Below are 21,573 nucleotides of genomic sequence, written 5' to 3' on the forward strand. Positions count from 1 at the left end.
TTATCCTCTTTATATCGAAAAATGCATCAGGCAATTCATTTGTTATTCTTTGCAAATGTATAATCTTTTGAACTTCTAGTTCACATTGCCCTGATCGAGGATCTAAATGCATCAACGATGATGCATTCTAATTAAGTTCCTTTTCAGGAAGCTTATTCTCTCCCCCTAATGTTGAAAATTTTGATTCATCAAAATGACAATCCACAAACCGGGCTTTAAATACATCTACAGTTTGTATCTCAAGATACTTCACTATAGAGGGAGAATCATATCCAACATATATCCCCAATTTTCTTTGCGGTCCCATTTTGGTGCGTTAGGTGGTACAATGGGAACATATATCGCACACCCAAATATTCTTAAATGGGAAACATTTGGCTGCTGGCCAAAAGCTAATTGCATAGGAGAGAACTGATAATAACTCGTTGGCCTCAAACGAATAAGTGCTGCGGCATGTAAAATAGCATGCTCCCAAACCAAGGTTGGGAGATTTGTTCTCATAAGTAAGGGTCTAGCAATTAATTAGAGGCATTTAATAAGTGATTCTACTAACCCATTTTGTGTGTAAACATAAGCTACTGGATGTTCAACACTTATTCCATTAGCCATACAATAAGCATCAAAAGTTTGGGAAGTAAATTCACCAGCATTATCAAGACGAATTGCTTTGATTGGATTTTCTGGAAATTGTGCTTTTAATCGAATAATTTGAGCCAGTAATCTCGCAAACGCCAGGTTGCGAGAAGATAATAAGCACACATGTGACCATCTCGAAGATGCGTCTATCAGGACCATAAAATATCTAAAAGATCCACATAGTGAATGAATAGGTCCACATATATCACCTTGAATCCTTTCTAGCAATCCAGGGGACTCAAATTCAATCTTTACTGGTGATGGCCTTAAAATTAACTTTTCTTGAGAACATGCAGCACAACAAAATTCACTAGATTTAAGAATCTTCTGGTTCTTTAGTGAATGTCCATGAGAGTTTTCAATAATTCTCTTTATCATGATTGTTCCCGAATGACCCAATCTATCATGCCAAGTTATGAATTTATTTGGGCTAGTAAACTTCTGGTTTACAATGGCATGTGATTTAATTGCACTAATATTGGTATAATACAATCCAGATGAAATTGAGGGTAACTTTTCTAATATAACCTTCTTATTTGAATCATGAGTTGTGATACATAAATACTCATGATTTCACTCATTCATTGTCTCAACATGATATCTATTTCGGCGAATATCTTTGAAACTCAACAAGTTCCTCAGGAACTTGGTAGATAATAGTGCATTATTTATTATAAATTTTATTTCTCCAGGAAACAAAATTATAGCTCTTCCGGAGCCTTCTATCACATTGCCCGAGCCAATAATAGTATTAACATATTCATCTTTTGGCACAAGATGGGTAAAATATATATTAATTTTAAGAATAGTGTGTGAACTCGCACTATTTGCAAGGCAAATATCTTTAGAATATGTCCTTGCCATTTTTCTTCAAAAACAAATGATAATAATAATAATAAAATGAGTAGAAGTACATGCACAGTAAAATTATTCATATGAATACTTAACAAACACATACATATATCAAACTATTCCATCATTGATCAAATAGCCAATATTTCCTTCAGGATCCTCAAAGAAATTAGATACATCATAATGAATGGTGGAATTTTCATAATTTGAAACAAAATTTGTTTCCTTTCCTTTGTCATCCTTTTTCAAGGATACTTGATAAAGATCAACTAGGTGCCTTGGGGTACAACAGGTACGTGACCAATGGCCCTTTCCACTACAACGGAAGCATTTATCCTCAATTGATTTACTTTGCCCATTGTTTATTTCTTTATCCCACTTCTGGTGAGATCCTTTCTTATGAACATAATTTCTTTTCCTTCCATAACTTTTCTTGTTATCAAAATCTTGCCATTTATCTGTTTTGGGGTTATAATTTGCCGCATTTACTTCAGAAAATGGGGCGGCGCCAGCTGGGCGCCCCTTCCTGATTTCTTAAGAGTAACTCATTGTTGCGTTCAGCAACAAGAAAGCAAGAAATTAGCTCAAACAAAACTTTTAAATCCTTTTTCTCGATTGCTATTGCAGGAGGTCGTCTTATTCAAAACCCCAATTATGAAATCCCTTCTCGCCCACTTCACACCTCGGAACGTGTATGGAAGGTCGATAAAGTTTTCTCTAACATATTGAGCTTGAGGAGGTATCACCTCTTTTGATGATTGTACCTTTCTTCAAGGTCTTTCCACAGATCTGCAGGATCTTTTAATGTGGGATATTCATTTTTCAATCATACGTCAAGATGACGACGAAAGAAAATTATGGCTTTGGCTATATCCTTCTGGGATGTATTATTTTCAGCCTTAATGGTATCTCCAAGATCCATTGAATCAAGATGGATTTTAACATCTAGTATCCATGATAAATAATTATTTTCAGATATATCAAAAGCATTATATTCAAGATGAAAGAGATTCGCATAATAAAAATTTGTTACCTGAAGTCTTCCTAAAATTTCTTTAGAGTTTCGTGCTGATAACGTGTTGTAAAATAAATTAAAGGTATACTAAATATAAGATGTGTAAATAGAAGACTCTAATATTAATATAATTAGCTTAATAGAAATTATTCATATATTTATAATTAAGAACAAAAGAAAGAGAGAGAGAAACTATTCATAGAGAATAAAGAGAGAGAAATATGTTTTTAGTAATAAAAAGGAAGAGAGAGGATTTTAGTATTGCTGTGTATCTTCTCTTTGCCTTAGTACATGTATTTATAGGCACATAAAGTTTACGTTTCAAACTTCTTCATTCTAAGAATTTATTTCCTTCAGCATAGAGAAAATGTGCTTCTCATAAATGGGCATCCATCATCCTTATCTATCCATGTCACAACATTAACTAGTTTATTAACTTTCCTTTTATACAAGTTCAATCAAGCAGAATAATTTTGATATTTTCAATTTAGCACTGAACAAAATATGAAATTGCGTGTCTAAAGATCTCTGAGAAATGTTGCAGGAAGTAGTGAACCCAATTCAGTACTTGGGAAGTTTGTAATTTTGTATGAAACGATAAATGAATTGAATATATATAGCGCTACTACATAAACGGTTACAATCCAAAGCGATCAAAGAATATGGAGCATTAACTTTGCTGCAATAAGTTGCACACATTTATAATTATATTCATGCAGTTTCTACAGATGTTGTTAAGGATGAAAATGTGATTTGTTTCAGCAAAATGACTACTATAGAAGCATAAATAATAACTAAGCCAACAAGAAATTCACTTCCAATACGTAATTTAAATCACAAAGTTAACTTTTTTATTGGTACATAAAGAAGTGGAAGTTGTCCCTAAACCAAGAGTTGTTCAGTTCCTGCTAACGAAATTACAACACTTATGATTCAATACTTCAATCACAATGAATTTCTTGACTCATTTTCATGATGTTGCAGACTTTGAAACAAACATTTTTCAAGGACCCAATCTTCAATCATTGCTTGAGACGTCACAGGTTGATCAGAAGGTAAAAGAAGCCCTGCCCCTAACACCACAACATTAGTGAGTGACTTCCATTGTTGGACATAGCCAACAAGCTCTCCGTTCACCTTCCATATCTTCCTCTCTGCATTCAAACAATCCTCAATCTCTTCCCACTTCATCGTCTTCACCCACGCCTCGACCTGAACCACTCCATCCTGAATATCATGCTGACCTTGATATAACAACACCCTAGTGTTCCTCACCAAAACCTCTACCATGTACCTCACACTCTTCATCACATCAGCATGTAACACACGCCAACCACATCGCTGCATCCTTCAAACACAAGTGACTCATTCTTCACCCCTAAGGCCTTCTTAGCTTCCACATTGTTCAAGAATTTATCAACTACATCATCGCCATATGGCTTTTTCCTTGTGTAATCAAACAGAGTAGCTGATGCGTGAGCATCTTTCCTATCTTTTCCTAGTGAATTTGCATCCAATTCGTTGAGTTTAATAAAGAATTAATTATCCTTTAGCCAAAGATGGATGCTACTTTGAGTTTTGCAATTTTATTTATTTTAGGTAGCATTCGATTGGATATGATGGAGTTTCTACAGCACAAGAACAAAAGGAGATGGTAGCGAGGAGCGACGCGTACGCGTGCCTGACGCGTGCGCCTGATTTGGAGATATCCATGGCAACGCGTGCGCGTGACTGACGCGTACGCGTGATTTGAAGATTTGCTCAGCGACGTGTACGCGTGACCGACGCGTCCGCATGACTCGCAGAAAAGACCATCGACGCGTACGCGTGACTGACGCGTACGCGTGACATGCGCCACGTGCAGAAAACGCAGAAAATGCTGGGGTGATTTTTGGGCCCCATTTTAGCACCCAAGTTAGGTACAGATCTAGTGAAACCAAGTGATCCCCACGTTACAAGACGCGGAGTAGTTAGTTAATTCTGATTTAAATTCAAATTTGATTTTAAAATAGGAAAAGATATTATCTTAATTTTAAATATTAGATTTTTAAATTAATTAGGATTAGTTATAAAAAGGGGAGACTTCTCTTCTATTAGGTAGATTCCATTAGGGGGATTCTATTAGGGAATTCTATACAAATTTACATTCCGCATTCCATGAGCAACTAATCCTCCACTGTTAAGGTTAGGAGCTATGTCCATTTGTATGGATTGATTTTATTGCTTTTTCTATTTTAATTTATGCATGGATTTATAATTTAAGAATTGTTTTCGCTCTTTATTTTATGAATTTGGGTGGAACAGAAGTATGACCCTCTTTCTAATTAAGTTCTTGTATAACATGGAAAAGCTCTATACTTGAACAACGGCTTGAAAACAAATTTTCTTAAATTTTAATTATCTGAATTTAATAGGATACATGACATATAGTCCTTTTATTTCTTAGGTAATTAGAGTTTTTGTGGCATATAAACTAGAAATTGATTATCACCCTCTAATTGGAATTAATTGACCAAGGAATTGGCAGTTAATGAATTTTAGAGGAGACTAGGAAGGTATAAGGAATTAGGGTCTAGTCACATACAGTTTGCCATAAATTAAATCCTACATAATTAAAATAGTTAGTAAGAAAAGTAAATCCGGAAAAATAGATAACTCTGAAGCCTTAACTGCCTTCTCAATATTTTATTCCCAACTTATTTATCTGCCTATCTTTAATATTCTAAATTTATTGTTAATGCTTTTGAACTTCCAAACACTATTTTCTGTTTGTCTAACTAAGCCTATCAAACACTATTGTTGCTTAATCCATCAATCCTCGTGGGATCGACCCTTACTCACGTAAGGTATTACTTGGTACGACCCGGTGCACTTGCCGGTTAGTTTGTGGGTTGTAAAATACCGCATCAAGTTTTCTGCATCAAGAAGAAGAAGAGCACCCGACGCGCAAGCATCGCTGACGCGTACACGTCATATGCATGTGCGTGAAAAATAAAATTTGACAGAGAGATGCGTGGGAGTGGCGCAGGAATGACTCCTTTCGCACAAACAAGCCCACGCGTACGCGTACCCTACGCGTGCGCGTCATTCATGATTTTGGCACTCCACGCGTATGCGTTAGTGACGCGTATGCGTGACCTTAAAAATTGACGTAAATAAGTGTTTGGACAGAGAGTTGTGCTTGTTTGGGGCTGAAAGTGTGCTAGACGTACAAAATTGACCACGCATACGCGTCCCTGATGCCTACGCGTTATTTGACGAAACGGCCATCCACGTGTGCGCGTGCATGACGCGAACGCGTCGTATGCCAATATTGGTTCCCTAGCCACGCGAACAGAGAGTTGTGCGTACGCGCGGCTGCCTTCGCGTGAATCGCGCAAAACCCAGGGCACACGGACGCGTGCCTAACGCTTACGCATCATTAAGAAAATTCCGTGACCCACGCGTACGCGTGCTACAGGCGTACGCGTCGCCTGCGCCGTACAACTCCACTAGTTTGCCGCCCAAGATTCAATTTTCTTTTCCCTCTCCCAATCCTAATTCTCTCTTGTTCTTTTATCCTTTTCTTTTTCTTTCATCATAATATTTGTCTCTTTCTATTTTCAGTTCTTCTTTGCTTGAGGACAAGCAAACCATTAAGTTTGGTGTTGACGCTTCGCTTAAAGGTTTTCTGTTTATTCCTATGGCACTAAAAGAGAGGCGAATCATCTTCACGGAGGAGCACAACCTGAAGAATAAAGTGACCGCTAGGATAACTAAGGTGGTTGAGTTCCTTTCATATTTTTTATTCCTCCCCTCTTTCTATGTTATGTTCCAGTTTTCTGCTATTTTGCGTTGTTTGTTGCATGATCCTTTATTAGTGAGAATCCTAGGTCTAGTTTAGTTTTCCCTTAATTGCTTTAATTCTGAAAAGATGTCTCATGTATTACTCACTGAGCTTGAATTCAAATAAAAAATACAGAAGTGATGTATTGCATGAGAAATTGAGTTAATTTTAAAAGTAGTCTTATTTACTTAAATGTGATGGTATTTTCTATAATTCTGAATGCATGACATGAACAATGCATATTTTTTATAGTGAAGTTTATGAATGTTAAAATTGTTAGCTCTTGAAAGAATGATGAAAGAAGAGAAATATTATTAATAGTCTGAAAAATCATAAAATTGATTCTTGAAGCAAGAAATAGTAGTGAAAAACACAAAGCTTGCGAAAAAAATTAAATAAAAAAAAGAAAAGAAAAAAACAAGCAGAAAAAACCAATAACCCTTTAAATTAAAAGGCAAAGGGTAAAAAAGATCCAATGCTTTGAGCATTAATGGATAAGAGGGCCCAAAGGAATAAAATCCTGGCCTAAGCAGCTAAATTAAGTTGTCCTTAACCATGTGCTTGTGGCGTGAAGGTGTCAAGTGGAAAGCTTGAGACTGAGCGGTTAAAGTTGTGATCCAAATCAAAAAGAGTGTGCTTAAGAACTCTGGGCACCTCTAACTGGGGACTCTAGCAAAGCCGAGTCACAATCTTCAAAGGTTCACCTAGTTATGTGTCTGTGGCATTTATGTATCCGGTGGTAATACTAGAAAACAAAATGCTTAGGGTCACGGCCAAGACTCATAAAGTAGCTGTGTTCAAGAATCAACATACTAAACTAGGAGAATCAATAACACTATCTGAATTCTGAGTTCTTATGGATGCCAATCATTCTGAACTTCAAAGGATAAAGTGAAATGCCAAAACTATTCAGGATTGCAGTTGTAAACCCCACTATAAGAAGAGACATGGGGTTAATCGAACTCTCATTCTCATGCAAATTCACATCCTAAGCTTATATTAGTTTTGGTTGCTTGAGGACAAGCAACAGTTTAAGTTTGGTGTTGTGATGCGTGAGCATCTTTCCTATCTTTTCCTAGTGAATTTGCATCTAATTTGTTGAGTTTAATAAAGAATTAATTATCTTTTAGCCAATATGGATGCTACTTTGAATCTTTTGCAATGTTATTGGTTGTGAGTTATATTTGGGGTTTTTAAAATTTTAGACAAGAAATATAAATGGCAAAGAAAATAAACTAACAACTATAAAAGGCTCTTGGCAAGGTATGAAAATTAGAAGTCCTATCCTAGTTATCATTCTCAATTGTGATGAGAATTGTTCATTGCTACCACTTAGTTAACCCTTACTAAATAAAGGAAAGTCAAGTGGATGAATTGACTTCAGCCACAAGTCCTAGCCAACTCCCAAGAAAAGACTAGCTTTAGTGCACTCCAAACCAATTAGCAATCTCTCCAATTACCAATCAACAAAGGAATTAGATAACTCAAGTGTCACTAATTACTCTACCTAGGCCAAGAGGAACAAAACCTACACTAAAATCCAACCAAGCATTTCATCAAACACTTGGAAGGCACAAAAGAAAAGCATAGTAATTTGAGAACAAGAATAGAATCTAACAACAATTATTGCAAAGAATTAACAACAACAATCAAGGAAATCACAATTATCATGAATTACCTCAAATTGCATTATTGAAAGAGGAAATAAAAGAACAACAATCTATCCGAAACAAAATGAAGAATTACAATTATTAAAGCACATAACTAGAAAGAGGAGGAGGAGAAGATTAAGAATTGGTAAAGGAAAAGTGAATCAAAGCATGAATTAAACCTAGATCTGAGAGAGAGATTAACCTAAACCTAATCCTAATTCTAGAGAGAAGTGAGAGCTTCTCTCTCTAAAACTAACTCTAAACTAATCCTAATTATGCTATATGCTAGATTGATTCCTTCCTTCCCCTCAATCCTTGATCTTTTTATTCCTTCCTATCAGCATTTGGCGCCAAAATGGGTTCAGAAACCCTCTCAAATCGCCAGGCACGTGTTGCTTTAATGAGGTCATGTGCGGTCATCGACGCGTGCGCGCACGGTACGCGTGCGCGTCCCTGGTCGATTCTGCAATGTGCGCGCGGGTGCCTTGTGCGCGTGCGCGTGTATGGCTGACTTTGCTTCTTTGACTTTTTATGCTTCTCTCCACTTGTATGCTTCCTTTCTTGCTTCCTTTGATCCATGCCTAGCCTATTTCAATCCTAGAATTACTAGCAAACACATCAAGGCATCTTATGGAATCAAGGAGAAATTAGAATTCATCAAAATAAGGCTTAAAAAGCATGTTTTTACACTTAAGCATAAATATGGGAGAGATAACAAAACCATGCTAATTCATAGGCTAAATGTGACAAAAGGTTATCAAAATACTCTAAATTCAATACAAGATAAACCCTAAAAATGGGGTTTATCAACCTTCCCACACTTAAACCTTAGCATGTCCTCATGCTAAAATAAGAAGGAACTAAGGGGTGTGACATTTATTGAATGCAACTAAACTATATGAGTCCTATCTAAATGCAACTATCTAAAGTAAATACAAATGCTTAGTTCAAACAAATCAATTCTCAAGAGAACATGTGTAAGCACAATAGTTAGGGCAATAGGAATTAAATCCAAACCACAATTGTATTGAATTATTAAAAAGAGTTCAAACTTGCAAGAATATAAATAATATGAGTGAACCCATGTAATTGAACTTTTGAACCCTCACCGGATGTGTATCCGCTCTATTCACTCAAGTGTTTAAGGGTTAATTCGCTCAATTCTCTTCTAATCATGCTTTCCAAAATTTGATTTTCTTCTAACAATCAACACTTATTCAATGCATGCATACATTCATCATGAGGTCTTTCATTTAGGTTGTAATGGGGTTAGGGTCAAGGTAGGATCATTTATGGTTAAGTGGACTAGGATTTGAATCTTTAATTAGCATAGACTTCCCCACCTAACTATATAATGACCTATACAAGTTCAAACTATTCTAACTACCCATTCTTCACTTTTTTTTTCTTCTTACATATTCATGCATTCTATTCTTTAATTCATAACACTTATGCATTGATTCCTTTTTGTTGAGCTTTACCTTGGGGCATTTTGTCCCCTTTTTATTATTTTTCTTCCTTTTTCTTTCTTTCTTTCTTTTTTTTTTCTTTTCTATTCTTTTTGTTTTTCTCATTTTCACTTTTATTTCTTTTTCTTTTCATTTTTCTTTTTCTTTCAAACTATACACAAGAACATCAATGCATAAGGTCTATACATTTAATCAATACATGAGTATGTACCAATTCCCCAATATAAAAATACAAAACACAAACACCCTTTTATCCCAACCAATGTTCCCAAGCCTTACCAACGTTGAATAATAAACAATCTCACTAGCCTAGGCTAATCAAAGATCCAAACAAGGACTTTTCATTGGTTCTCCGTCTTGGGCTTGTAATGTGCTAAAATGAGAATAAGTTGGTTAAGCATAGGCTCAAAATTGGCTAACAATGGGGAGTAAAAGGTAGGCTATTTGGGTAAGTAGGCTAATGAAATAATGGCCTCAATCATACAAATGCATGAATACAATAAATAAATGGACATATAGAACCAAACAAATCAAGGATCACAATCATAGATAGAGAACAATTTCACACAAGAATGGAAAATAAGTGGTTATAAAATGTAACCACATCAATAGGCTCAAGTCTCACAAGCTTGTGTTCTTAATTCAATACATGCTTCACAACGTATGAATTCAAGCAAGTTTCACAAAAAATTTTCTTTCAATCAATTGGGTTAATGCCCTATATTTAAATTTCTTGAAAAATCTCAATATTTGACTAAGCATTGTTGTGATTGAAAAATGCAAAAATTTCCTTAGTTTACCCTTTTCTTTTCCGCTTAAAACCAATTTCTTATGCAAAAAAGGTGACTAAGTGTTTGCAATTCAAAGTATGATTTCTAATCACAACCACAAACTAAAAAGAAAGATATGCAAAAATGTATAAAGAAAAATCCAACTAAAAGTATGAAAGCTATCACCTAAAACATCTAAAGATATCCATAAGCATCAAAATATCTAAAATCCAAAATAAGCAGTAAAGGTATCCAAAACGAACCAAAATAGCAAGAGTATCTAAAATGAGCTCAAAATGCATCAAATATATACAAAAAGGTATGCAAAATAAGATAACTAGGAAAGTGGCCAAAATGTTCACCGGTCCTCTAATGATGCTACCGGTGACCTCCCCACACTTAAGATCAAGCATCGTCCTCGATGCTAAACCGGAGGATCAGTGGAAGGTACAACGGTAGGCTCTGGCTCTGGCTATGGCTATGGGACTGGCTCCTCATGGGTCTGATGTGTCTCTGTGATGTCTAGGGCATCTGCAGGGGCATCTTGCTGAGTCGGTGCCTCCGCATCCTCCTCCTGATGATCCTGCTCATCGGAGGCCGGAGAGTCGAGAAACGGAGGTAACTCAGCACCCAGAGAAATGAGTACCTGGTCCATCCGATCCAGTCGGCGTCTGACATGGAGTCTCTCGCGCTCTAAAAACCGAAATAGACGCTGGACCAGTAAGTAGGTGGGCTCAGGTGCTGTAGGAGGAACTGTCGATGAAGAGGGAGCTGCTGCTGTAGAGGGAGATGGGGCTGCTGTAGGGACTGATGGTCCAGCTGTCCCCACTACTGCTTTAGCCCTGGAACGGCGTCTAGCTGGGGGCTTCTCGTGCACCCAACCACCCCAAGGAATAGTAACCTCCCTGTCATCTGCATCAGGGGGTGGTGGTATCACATCATCATCTAGCCAGGGGACCTCAGCTAGGGCCGCCATACTCGTGACCAAAGTAGGAAATGGAAGTAGGCCACGAATATGCGCCCGCCACATGCACTGTCGGATAAGTCGAGGAAAATAGACATCCTTCCCCTCCATGACACACCCAATCAGCAGAAGCATCTCCATAGGGATCTCAGAGAAGTGAGTGGTAGGCAAGACATAGTGGGCAAAGATCATCTGCCAAGTCTTGGCCTCCCTGGTCAGCTGAGCAAACAGCATCCCCTTAGGCTTGGTGTTGGTCGCATCCATGACCCATGTAGCATCCGGTAACCCAATCACGCGCCTAAGCGCCTCATAATCAAAGGTCATGCTGTGTATGGCCAACTCGGCCTGCTGATGGGCGCAAGTGCCATCAGGAATATGTCGGCACTGCAAAGCCTCCTCAATGGCAGTCTCAGTAATCATGATCTCTCTACCCCTCAACTGAACCGAATCCAAAGTGGGACGGAAGAAGTTGCAATAAAATTCTTTCACCCAAGAGATGTTAATATCCCCCAAATCCCTGTCAACAAAATCTATACCCAACTCAAGGATTCGACTGGTTATGGACCGTCGGACATCATTGGGGAGAACAAGCTTCTTTTCGGTATTCAGTTTTGTTGTCCTATACTTGGAAAGTCGAAGCTCACAGTAGAGATTGGGGAACTTAGTCGGGTCAGTAGAAGGTAACAGCTGATTTTCTTTTTCTTCGTCATTTAGAGGATTCTTAGCATAATTCTTATAGATGGAGGGAATAGAGGGTGTAGAGTGTTTTCTTTCCTTGGAAGCAGTGGCTATGGCTTTTTCTTTATCCGACATCCTGAAAAATATGATAGAATATAAGCAATGACACACTTAGCATGTAACAGAGAAAGCATGTTCAGAATATCAATTGACTAATAAACAATCATGATGTGAACTGAATTTGAAAAGAGTTGGTAAACAAGTAAGCATAAGTGAACAAGGAAACAAGAATGCAATGTTCACTAAAGTCAACAACTCTTACTCAATAAGCAATAATATCATCATACTTTTGAAAGAATGGTTAAAGAGGGTTAAAGGTGAGTAGAAGTTAGATGGTGAAAGAAATTAGTAAGGTAGAAAGGTGGATTAGTGGTATGATGATATTTAGGCTCAAATAAAAGAGAAGTTCTGGTTCATGTTCACCATGATTGGTGCAGATCCGGGAAGTCAAAAGGAAACGGAAATTAGCCCAAATTACAATAGAGATTAAGATGAAAACAGATTTCTTAAAAATTGGGCAGCATTCCGGCTTAAAATTGGACGTTCCCGGGTAGCAAAATGGCACAAACAACATGATTACAATATCAATTAATCACAGCAGCGATAATATAGCATCCAGGCAACACAGATGGCACACAGAGCAACTCAAAATTGGCACTTATCAGACAAGTCAGCAAACAGAATATGAACACAAATGGAGCACTTATCAGACCTAGAATCCTCTATCCAGTCCTAGCTACCTAACCACAATTATTTCTAACTAATCCTAACATGCAACATTTGAATTCAAACTAACTAAAAGAAAATTACAGAAGCTAACAAAATGTAATAATGAAAAACAAACAGAGTATGAACAGGAACCTGGGAGCGGGAAGAACTGAGAATGGTAAGGAAAATTGGGATTAACTGAAAATGCACGGGGGAAGAACTGTGAACGCCGAGGCAGAAGTCCGCACCGCCGTGGACGGTGGCGGTGAAGATGGCGGCTGCAGTGGTTGGGTGTTTGACCGACAGAGAGTGAGTGGAGGAGAGAGAGAGAGCGAGTAGGGTTGATGGTGAGAGAAGGAGGTTGGGGTTGGCCGTGCGGCGGTGGTGGCCGGCGGTGAAGGGGCTGCGACCGGTGGCGATGATGGTGGTTGATGGAGTTGAAGGAAGGGGGAGATGAGAGTGAGAGAAGAGAGTGCGTGACTGCGCAACGCTCTTCGCGTATTAGGGTTATCCCCTGTTTTGAATCGATGCGAATGTGCACCCTGCGCGTCCGCGTACATTGAGAAAACTTGGGACCCATGCGTGAGCGTGCAGTGCGCTCAAGCGTGGATTGGCAGACTATGCAACGGCGCGTGCGCGTACAGCGCGTGCACGTGTACATGGGATTGGGTCTGAGGCTTAGAGTGGGCTTGACGCGCGCCCAACTCTCGGGGCAAAAGCCTAGAGTGGCGGCAGCATGTAAGGGACGCGCGCGCGGAAAGTGCGCGTCCGCGTACGTCGGTAATTTGTGATAAGGCACGCTAGCGCGATGCATGCGCTCGCGTCTGTTCCTCCCTGGGCATATGGGTGCGCACGCGGCAGGTGCGCGTCCGCGCAAATCGAGTTGGGCTGGGGCTTAAAGTTGGCCCAGATCCGGCTCAACTCTCTGGGGCTTGGCTCAAAAAAATTGCAGCAGCAGATCGACGCGGGCGCGGCAGGTGCGCATCCGCGTGAACTTTCATGTTCTCATAATCTGCGCACACGCACGTAGTGCGCGTCAGCGTGTGTCAGGTTGGGCTCATGGCATAGTGGTTGCCCAAGAGAAGCCCAACTCTCTGGAATGTGGGTGGTGGTGTATCCGCACAGGGACGCGTGCACGTACATTGTGCGCGCGCGTCCACCCTTTTTTTATCAGAAAAAAATTACGCTCAAGTACTCCCCATACTGTTCACAACTCCTTATGCATCTACTACAAAACACAAAAGTGCAATTCACAAAAATGCAATATGATATTATTCATCTACTACTAAACACAACATACATGTGACTAAGCTAACAATTAAGTTGTACAAACAAATTTATGTGAAACATCTACCTACAATGGTAACTCAAATCACTTATTAAGCAAATTTAAAAGAGAGTGGAAAGAGTTTACCATGGTGGGGTGTCTCCCACCTAGCACTTTTAGTTTAAGTCCTTAAGTTGGACATGTTGAGGTGCTTATTGTCATGGTGGCTTATGTTTGTACTCATCCTTGAATCTCCAAGGATCTTTGCTTCTCAATTGGTTGACAGAATTTCCAACCATCTTCATCAAGCTTAGGCAAAGTTCTACCCAAGATATGAGTCCCCATAGTTGGTCTTCACATAGTGAACCAGGATCCCATATCTTATCTTCACACCCATCTGTTAGTTGAGTTTCATGATTTTTCCGTACGGGTGGTAGACATAAGGGTGATTGACACATAGAATTCTCTTTATTCCACCAATGCTTCCTTCTAGATCCATATACGGTGATTTCCGTTCCATCCTCATTCCTATACCTTCGAGTCTTGGCCTTTATGATTTTTATACCGAATTTCCAACCACTACACAACTCTCTCCTATTCCTAACTCCACAAAGAGCTCTAAGTTGACCATCATTTTCAATTAAACCATATTCAAGTGAGAAAGTGAAGCTTAGGGATGAGAGTTTTACCCACTTGAATGTTGTGTTGGATGGTGACTTGGGAAGGGAGACCTCCCCACACTTAGACAATGCAAGGTCTACTTTTTTAGGCTCTTCTTTAGTTGTTTCCACCTCTTCACAAGCTTCTTCAATTTCAACATTTTCCCCTTTTTCACTTGGCTTGGTGTTGTCTTCAAGAGCTTCAGTTTCTTGCCCGATGAGAGGTGATTCAAAATTGGATAGGAATTCGTTGATGGATGGTGGACGAAATTGTGATCCATATTCTTTTGTTCTTGTATGAAATTATTATTGTGGCACCAGTTGAATTCACAATTCCGTTCAACTAACCAGCAAGTGTACTGGGTCGTCCAAGTAATAAACCTTACGCGAGTAAGGGTCGATCCCACAGAGATTGTTGGTATGAAGCAAGCTATGGTCACCTTGTAAATCTCAGTTAAGCATATTAAATTTGTTTATGGGTTTTCGAAAATAGAAATAAGAAAATAAATAATAAAAGGGATAGAGTACTTATGCAGATTCATTGGTGGGAATTTCAGATAAGCGAATGGAGATACTGTATGCTCAAGGACGCCTACTATTCTCCTGCTTCAACTCAGTCCTTCTTACTCCTTTCCATGGCAAGCAGTGTATAGGGGTTCACCATCAGCGGTGGCTACTTTCAATCCTCTCGGGAAAATGATCCTCTGCGGCTGTCACTCGCATGGCTAATCGTCTGGAGGCATCACCCATGGTTGATGGCTACATCCCATCCTCGCAGTGAAAACTATGCTCACGCGCTCTGTCACAGCACGGCTAATCACTGGTTGGTTCCCGCTCCTGCTGGAATAGAATCCCTTGATTCTTTTGCGTCTGTCACTAACGCCCAGCACTTGCGAGTCTGAAGCACGTCACAGTCATTCATTACCGGAATCCTACTCGGAATACCACAGACAAGGTTAGACTTTCCGGATTCCCAGGATCCTACTCGGAATACCACAGACAAGGTGAGACTTTTCGGATCCTCATAAATGCCGCCATCTATCTAGCTTATACCACGAAGATTCTGTTGGGGAATCTAAGAGATACACATTCAAGCTCTGTTGCATGTAGAACGGAAGTGGTTGTCAATCACGTGCGTTCATAAGTGAGAATGATAATGAGGGTTACTTATCATCACATTCATCATGTTCTTGGGTACGAATGAATATCTTGGAATAAGAATAAGAGAGATTTGAATAAAAGAAAATAGAATTGCATTAATACTTGAGGTACAGCAGAGCTCCACACCCTTAATCTATGGTGTGCAGAAACTCCACCGTTGAAAACACATGAGTAAAAGGTTCAGGCATGGCCGAATGGCCAGCCCCCATGGTCTAAGAACTATGCGTTCAAAGATCTGATCCTAAGATCTAAAGTGATCAAAAGATTTTTTTTACAATAGTTAAATGTTCTATTTATAATAAACTAGCTTCTAGGGTTTACATGAGTAAGTAATTGATGCATAAATCCACTTCCGGGGCCCACTTGGTGTATGTTTGGGCTGAGCTTGATCAATTCACGAGCTGAGGCTTCTCTTGGAGTTGAACTCTGAGTTATGATGTGTTTTGGGCGTTCAACTCCGGATCATGACGTTTTTCTGGCGTTTAACTCCAGACAGCAGCATGAACTTGGCGTTCAACGCCAAGTTACGTCGTCTTTCTTCGAATAAAGCATGGACTATTATATATTGCTGGAAAGCTCTGGATGTCTAATTTCCAACGCCGTTGAGAGCGCGCCAATTGAAATTCTGTAGCTCCAGAAATCCATTTTGAGTGCAGGGAGGTCAGATTCCAACAGCATCAGCAGTCCTTTTGTCAGCCTTCTTCAGAGTTTTGCTCAAGTCCCTCAATTTCAGCCAGAATTTACCTGAAATCACAGAAAAACACACAAACTCATAGTAAAGTCCAGAAATGTGAATTTAACATAAAAACTAATGAAAACATCCCTAAAAGTAGCTCAAACTTACTAAAAACTATCTAAAAACAATGCCAAAAAGCGTATAAATTATCCGCTCATCACAACACCAAACTTAAATTGTTGCTTGTCCCCAAGCAACTGAAAATCAAATAGGATAAAAGAAGAGAATATACTATAAATTCCAGAATATCAATGAATATTAATTCTAATTTAGATGAGCGGGACTTGTAGCTTTTTGCTTCTGAACAGTTTTGGCATCTCACTTTTTCCTTTGTAGTTTAGAGTGATTGGCGTCTCTGGGAACTTAGAATTTGGGATAGTGTTATTGACTTTCCTAGTTAAGCATGTTGATTCTTGAACACAGCTACTTATGAGTCTTGGCTGTGGCCCTAAGCACTTTGTTTTCCAGTATTACCACCGGATACATAAATGCCACAGACACATAACTGGGTGAACCTTTTCAGATTGTGACTCAGCTTTGCTAGAGTCCCCAGTTAGTGGTGTCCAGAGCTCTTAAGCACACTCTTTTGCTTTGGATCACGACTTTAACCACTCAGTCTCAAGCTTTTCACTTGGACCTTCATGACACAAGCACATGGTTAGGGACAGCTTGATTTAGCCGCTTAGGCCTGGATTTTATTTCCTTGGGCCCTCCTATCCATTGATGCTCAAAGCCTTGGATCCTTTTTACCCTTGCCTTTTGGTTTTAAGGGCTATTGGCTTTTTCTACTGCTCCTTCTTTTTCTTTCTATATTTTTTTCGCCATTTTTTTTCGCAAGCTTCCTTTTTCACTGCTTTCTCTTGCTTCAAGAATCAATTTCATGATTTTTTTCAAATCATCAATAACATTTCTCTTTGTTCATCATTCTTTCAAGAGCCAACAATTTTAACACTCATAAACAACAAGATCAAAAATATGCACTGTTCAAGCATTCATTCAGAAAACAAAAAGTATTGTCACCACATCAATATAATTAAATTAAATTCAAGGATAAATTTGAAATTCATGTATTTCTTGTTCTTTTGAATTAAAACATTTTTCATTTAAGAGAGGTGAAGGATTAATGGATTTTATTCATAGCTTTAAGGCATGGTTACACACTAATGATCATGAAATAAAGACACAAAACATAGATAAACACAATACTAAAAACCGAAAACAGAAAGAAATAAAGAACAAGGAATGAATCCACCTTTAGTGGCGTCTTCTTCTTGAAGGTCCAACAATGTCCTTAAGCTCTTCTATGTCCCTTCCTTGCCTTTGTTGCTCCTCCCTCATTGCTCTTTGATCTTCCCTTATTTCTTGGAGAATGATGGAGTGCTCATGATGTTCCACCCTTAATTGTTCAACATTATGGCTCAAATCTTCTAAGGAGGTATTGAGTTGCTCCCAATAGTTGTTGGGAGGAAAGTGCATTCCTTGAGGCATCTCAGGAATTTGTTGATGATGAGCTTCCTCATGCACTTCTTGAGGGCCGTGAGGAGCTTCTCTTGCTTGCTCCATCCTTTTCTTGGTGATGGGCTTGTCTTCTTCAATGGAGACATCTCTTTCTATGATAACTCCGCTGAGTAACATAGATGGCAAATAAGGTGAGGGAAGGCTATCCGTGCCATGGGTGAAGGCTTGTCGGCTATTTTGTAGAGTTCATTGGAGATGACCTCATGAACTTCTACTTCCTCTCCAATCATGATGCTATGGATCATGATGGCCCGATCCACAGTAACTTCAGATCGGTTGCTAGTAGGAATGATGGATCTTTGGATGAACTCCAACCATCCTCTAGCCACAGGCTTGAGATCCAGTCTTCTTAGTTGAACTGGCTTGCCTTTGGAGTCTATTCTCCACTGAGCTCCTTCCACACATATGTCCATAAGGACTTGGTCCAACCTTTGATTAAAGTTGACCCTTCTAGTGTAGGGGCGTTCATCTCCTTGCATCATGGGCAAGTGAAACGCCAACCTTACATTTTCCGGACTAAAATCTAAGTATTTCCCCCGAACCATTGTGAGATAGTTCTTTGGATTTGGGTTCATACTTTGATCATGGTTCCTAGTGATCCATGCATTGGCATAGAACTCTTGAACCATCAATATTCCGACTTGTTGCATGGGGTTGGTTAAGACTTCCCAACCTCTTCTTTGGATTTCATGTCGGATTTCCGGATACTCATTCTTTTTAAGCTTGAAAGGGACCTCGGGGATCACCTTCTTCTTTGCCACAACATCATAGAAGTGGTCTTGATGGCTCTTGGAGATGAATCTTTCCTTCTCCCATGACTCGGAGGTGGAAGCTTTTGTCTTCCCTTTCCCTTTTTTAGAGGATACTCCGGCCTTAGGTGCCATTGATGGTAATGGAAAAACAAAGAGCTTATGCTTTTACCACACCAAACTTAAAATTTTGCTCGCCCTCGAGCAAGAAAGAAAAGAAGAGTAGAAGAAGAAGAAGAGAAGATGGTAGAAAGGGAAAGAAGTAGGTTCGGCTATGTGGGAGAAGGAGGGGTTGTGTTGTGTGGAAATGAAGTAGAATGGAAGGGAATTTATAGGGAGAGGGAGGGTGGGTGTTCGGCGCTTTTGGGTGGGAATGGGTGGGAAATTGAATTTGAATTTTATGAAGGTAGGTGTGGTTTATGGGGAAGAGTGGGTTGATGTGAATGGTGAATGGGGTAATTGGGAAGAGGAATTGAGGTGATTGGTGAAGGTTTTTGGGAAGTGTGACATGGGAAAGAGTGAAATGAGATTAGGATTAAGAGAGTGTGATTAGGATTAAAAGAAAGGTGGGAATATGGTAGGTGGGGATCCTGTGGGGTCCACAGATCCTGAGGTGATCCTGTGGGGTCCACAGATCCTGAGGTGAAAAGAAATACCATTCCTTCACCAAATAGGCATGTAAAATGCCTTCGTGCATCATTCTGGCGTTCAAACGCCCATTGGTGCACGTTCTGGGCGTTCAACGCCCATGTAATGCATGTTTCTGGCGTTGAACGCCAGTTTCATGCTTGTTGCTGGCGTTCAGCGCCAGCTTGTCTCCTCTAGGCACATTCCTGGCGTTCAGCGCCAGGATGTTGCTTGTTTCTGGCGTTCAGCGCCAGAATGGTGCTCTGTTCTGGCGTTGAACGCCAGCCAGATGCATCTTACTGGCGTTGAACGCCAGCCTGTGCGTCCTCCAGGGTGAAAAATTTTTTTCTTCTGTTTTTGACTCTGTTTTTAATTTTTTTGATTTTTTCGTGACTCCTCATGATCATGTACCTAATAAAACACAAAATAACAATAAAACAAAATAAAATAAAAATTAGATAAATAAAATTGGGTTGCCTCCCAACAAGTGCTTCTTTAATGTCAATAGCTTGACAGTGGCTCTCATGAAGCCACAAGGTGATCAGGTCAATGTTAGTGTGTAGTCCCAACACCAAATTTAGAGTTTGGATATGGGATCTTAACACCAAACTTAGAGTTTGGTTGTGGCCTCACAACACCAAACTTAGAGTTTGACTGTGTGGGCTCTTCTTGACTCTGAACTGAGAGAAGCTCTTCATGCTTACTCTCTTTTGTCACAGAGGGATGGCCCTGTGCCTGAAACACAAGGTAGTCCCCATTCAATTGAAGGACTAACTCACCTCTGTTGACATCTATCACAGCTTCTGCTGTGGCTAGGAAAGGTCTTCCAAGGATGATGCAATCATCCTCTTCCTTCCTAGTGTCTAAGATTATGAAATCAGCAGGGATGTAAAGGCCTTCAACCTTTACTAACACGTCCTCTACTATTCCATAAGCTTGTCTCATTGACTTGTCTGCCAATTGTAATGAGAACAAGGCAGGTTGTACCTCAAGAATCCCTAGCTTCTCCATTACAGAGAGTGGCATAAGATTTATCCCTGACCCTAGATCACATAGAGCTTTTTCAAAGCTCACGGTGCCAATGGTACAAGGTATTGAGAACTTGCCAGGATCTTGTTTCTTTTGAGGTAGAGTTCTCTGAATCCAAGTATCCAGTTCACTAATGAGCAAGGGAGGTTCACTTTCCCAAGTCTCATTACCAAACAACTTGGCATTCAGCTTCATGATAGCTCCTAAGTATTGAGCAATTTGCTCTCCAGTCACATCCTCCTCCTCTTCAGAGGAAGAATAGTCTTCAGAGCTCATGAATGGCAGAAGGAGGTTTAATGGAATCTCTATGGTCTCTATATGAGCCTCAGATTCTTTTGGATCCTTAATAGGAAACTCCTTCTTGCTTGAGGGACGTCCCAGGAGGTCTTCCTCACTAGGATTTTCGTCCTCCTCCTCCCTTGTGCATTCGGCCATATTGACTGAATCAATGGCCTTGCACTCTCCTTTTGGATTTTCTTCTGTATTGCTTGGGAGAATACTGGGAGGAGTTTCAATGACTTTCTTACTCAGCTGGCCCACTTGTGCCTCCAAATTTCTGATGGAGGATCTTGTTTCATTCATGAAACTGAAAGTGGCCTTTGACAGATCAGAGACAATATTGGCTAAATTAGAAGTGTTTTGTTCAGAGTTCTCTGTCTGTTGCTGAGAAGATGATGGATATGGCTTGCTGTTGCCCAACCTATTGCGTCCACCATTGTTAAAGCCTTGTTGAAGCTTTTGTTGATCCTTCCAGGAGAAATTTGGATGATTTCTCCATGATGGATTATAGGTGTTTCCATATGGTTCACCCATATAATTAACCTCTGCCATGGCAGGGTTCTCAGGATCATAAGCTTCTTCAGAAGCTACCTCTCTAGTACTATTGGATGCATGTTGCAATCCGTTCAGATTTTGTGAGATTATGTTGACCTGTTGAGTCAACATTTTGTTCTGAGCCAATATGGCATTCAGAGCATCAATTTCAAGAACTCCTTTCTTCTGAGTATCCCATTATTCACGGAATTCCTCTCAGAGGTATACATGAATTGGTTGTTTGCAACCATGTCAATGAGTTCTTGAGCCTCTTCAGGCGTTTTCTTCAGGTGAATAGATCCACCTGCAGAATGGTCCAATGACATTTTCGAAAATTCAGAGAGACCATAATAGAATATATCTAATAGGGTCCATTCTGAAAAC

General features: G+C 39.7%; 1 protein-coding gene across 1 annotated transcript; it reads right to left on the reverse strand.

Annotated features, from left to right (window-relative positions):
• Positions 1-3,448: 3,448 nt before the first annotated feature.
• On the reverse strand, positions 3,449-3,850 carry LOC140183710 (serine carboxypeptidase-like 50). The gene has a single exon (XM_072232332.1). It carries the CDS (start codon positions 3,848-3,850, stop codon positions 3,449-3,451), a length of 402 nt encoding a protein of 133 aa, XP_072088433.1.
• Between the last annotated feature and the right edge of the window lie 17,723 nt (positions 3,851-21,573).

Source organism: Arachis hypogaea, chromosome 1, assembly GCF_003086295.3.
Source record: "Arachis hypogaea cultivar Tifrunner chromosome 1, arahy.Tifrunner.gnm2.J5K5, whole genome shotgun sequence".
NCBI lineage: Eukaryota > Viridiplantae > Streptophyta > Magnoliopsida > Fabales > Fabaceae > Arachis > Arachis hypogaea.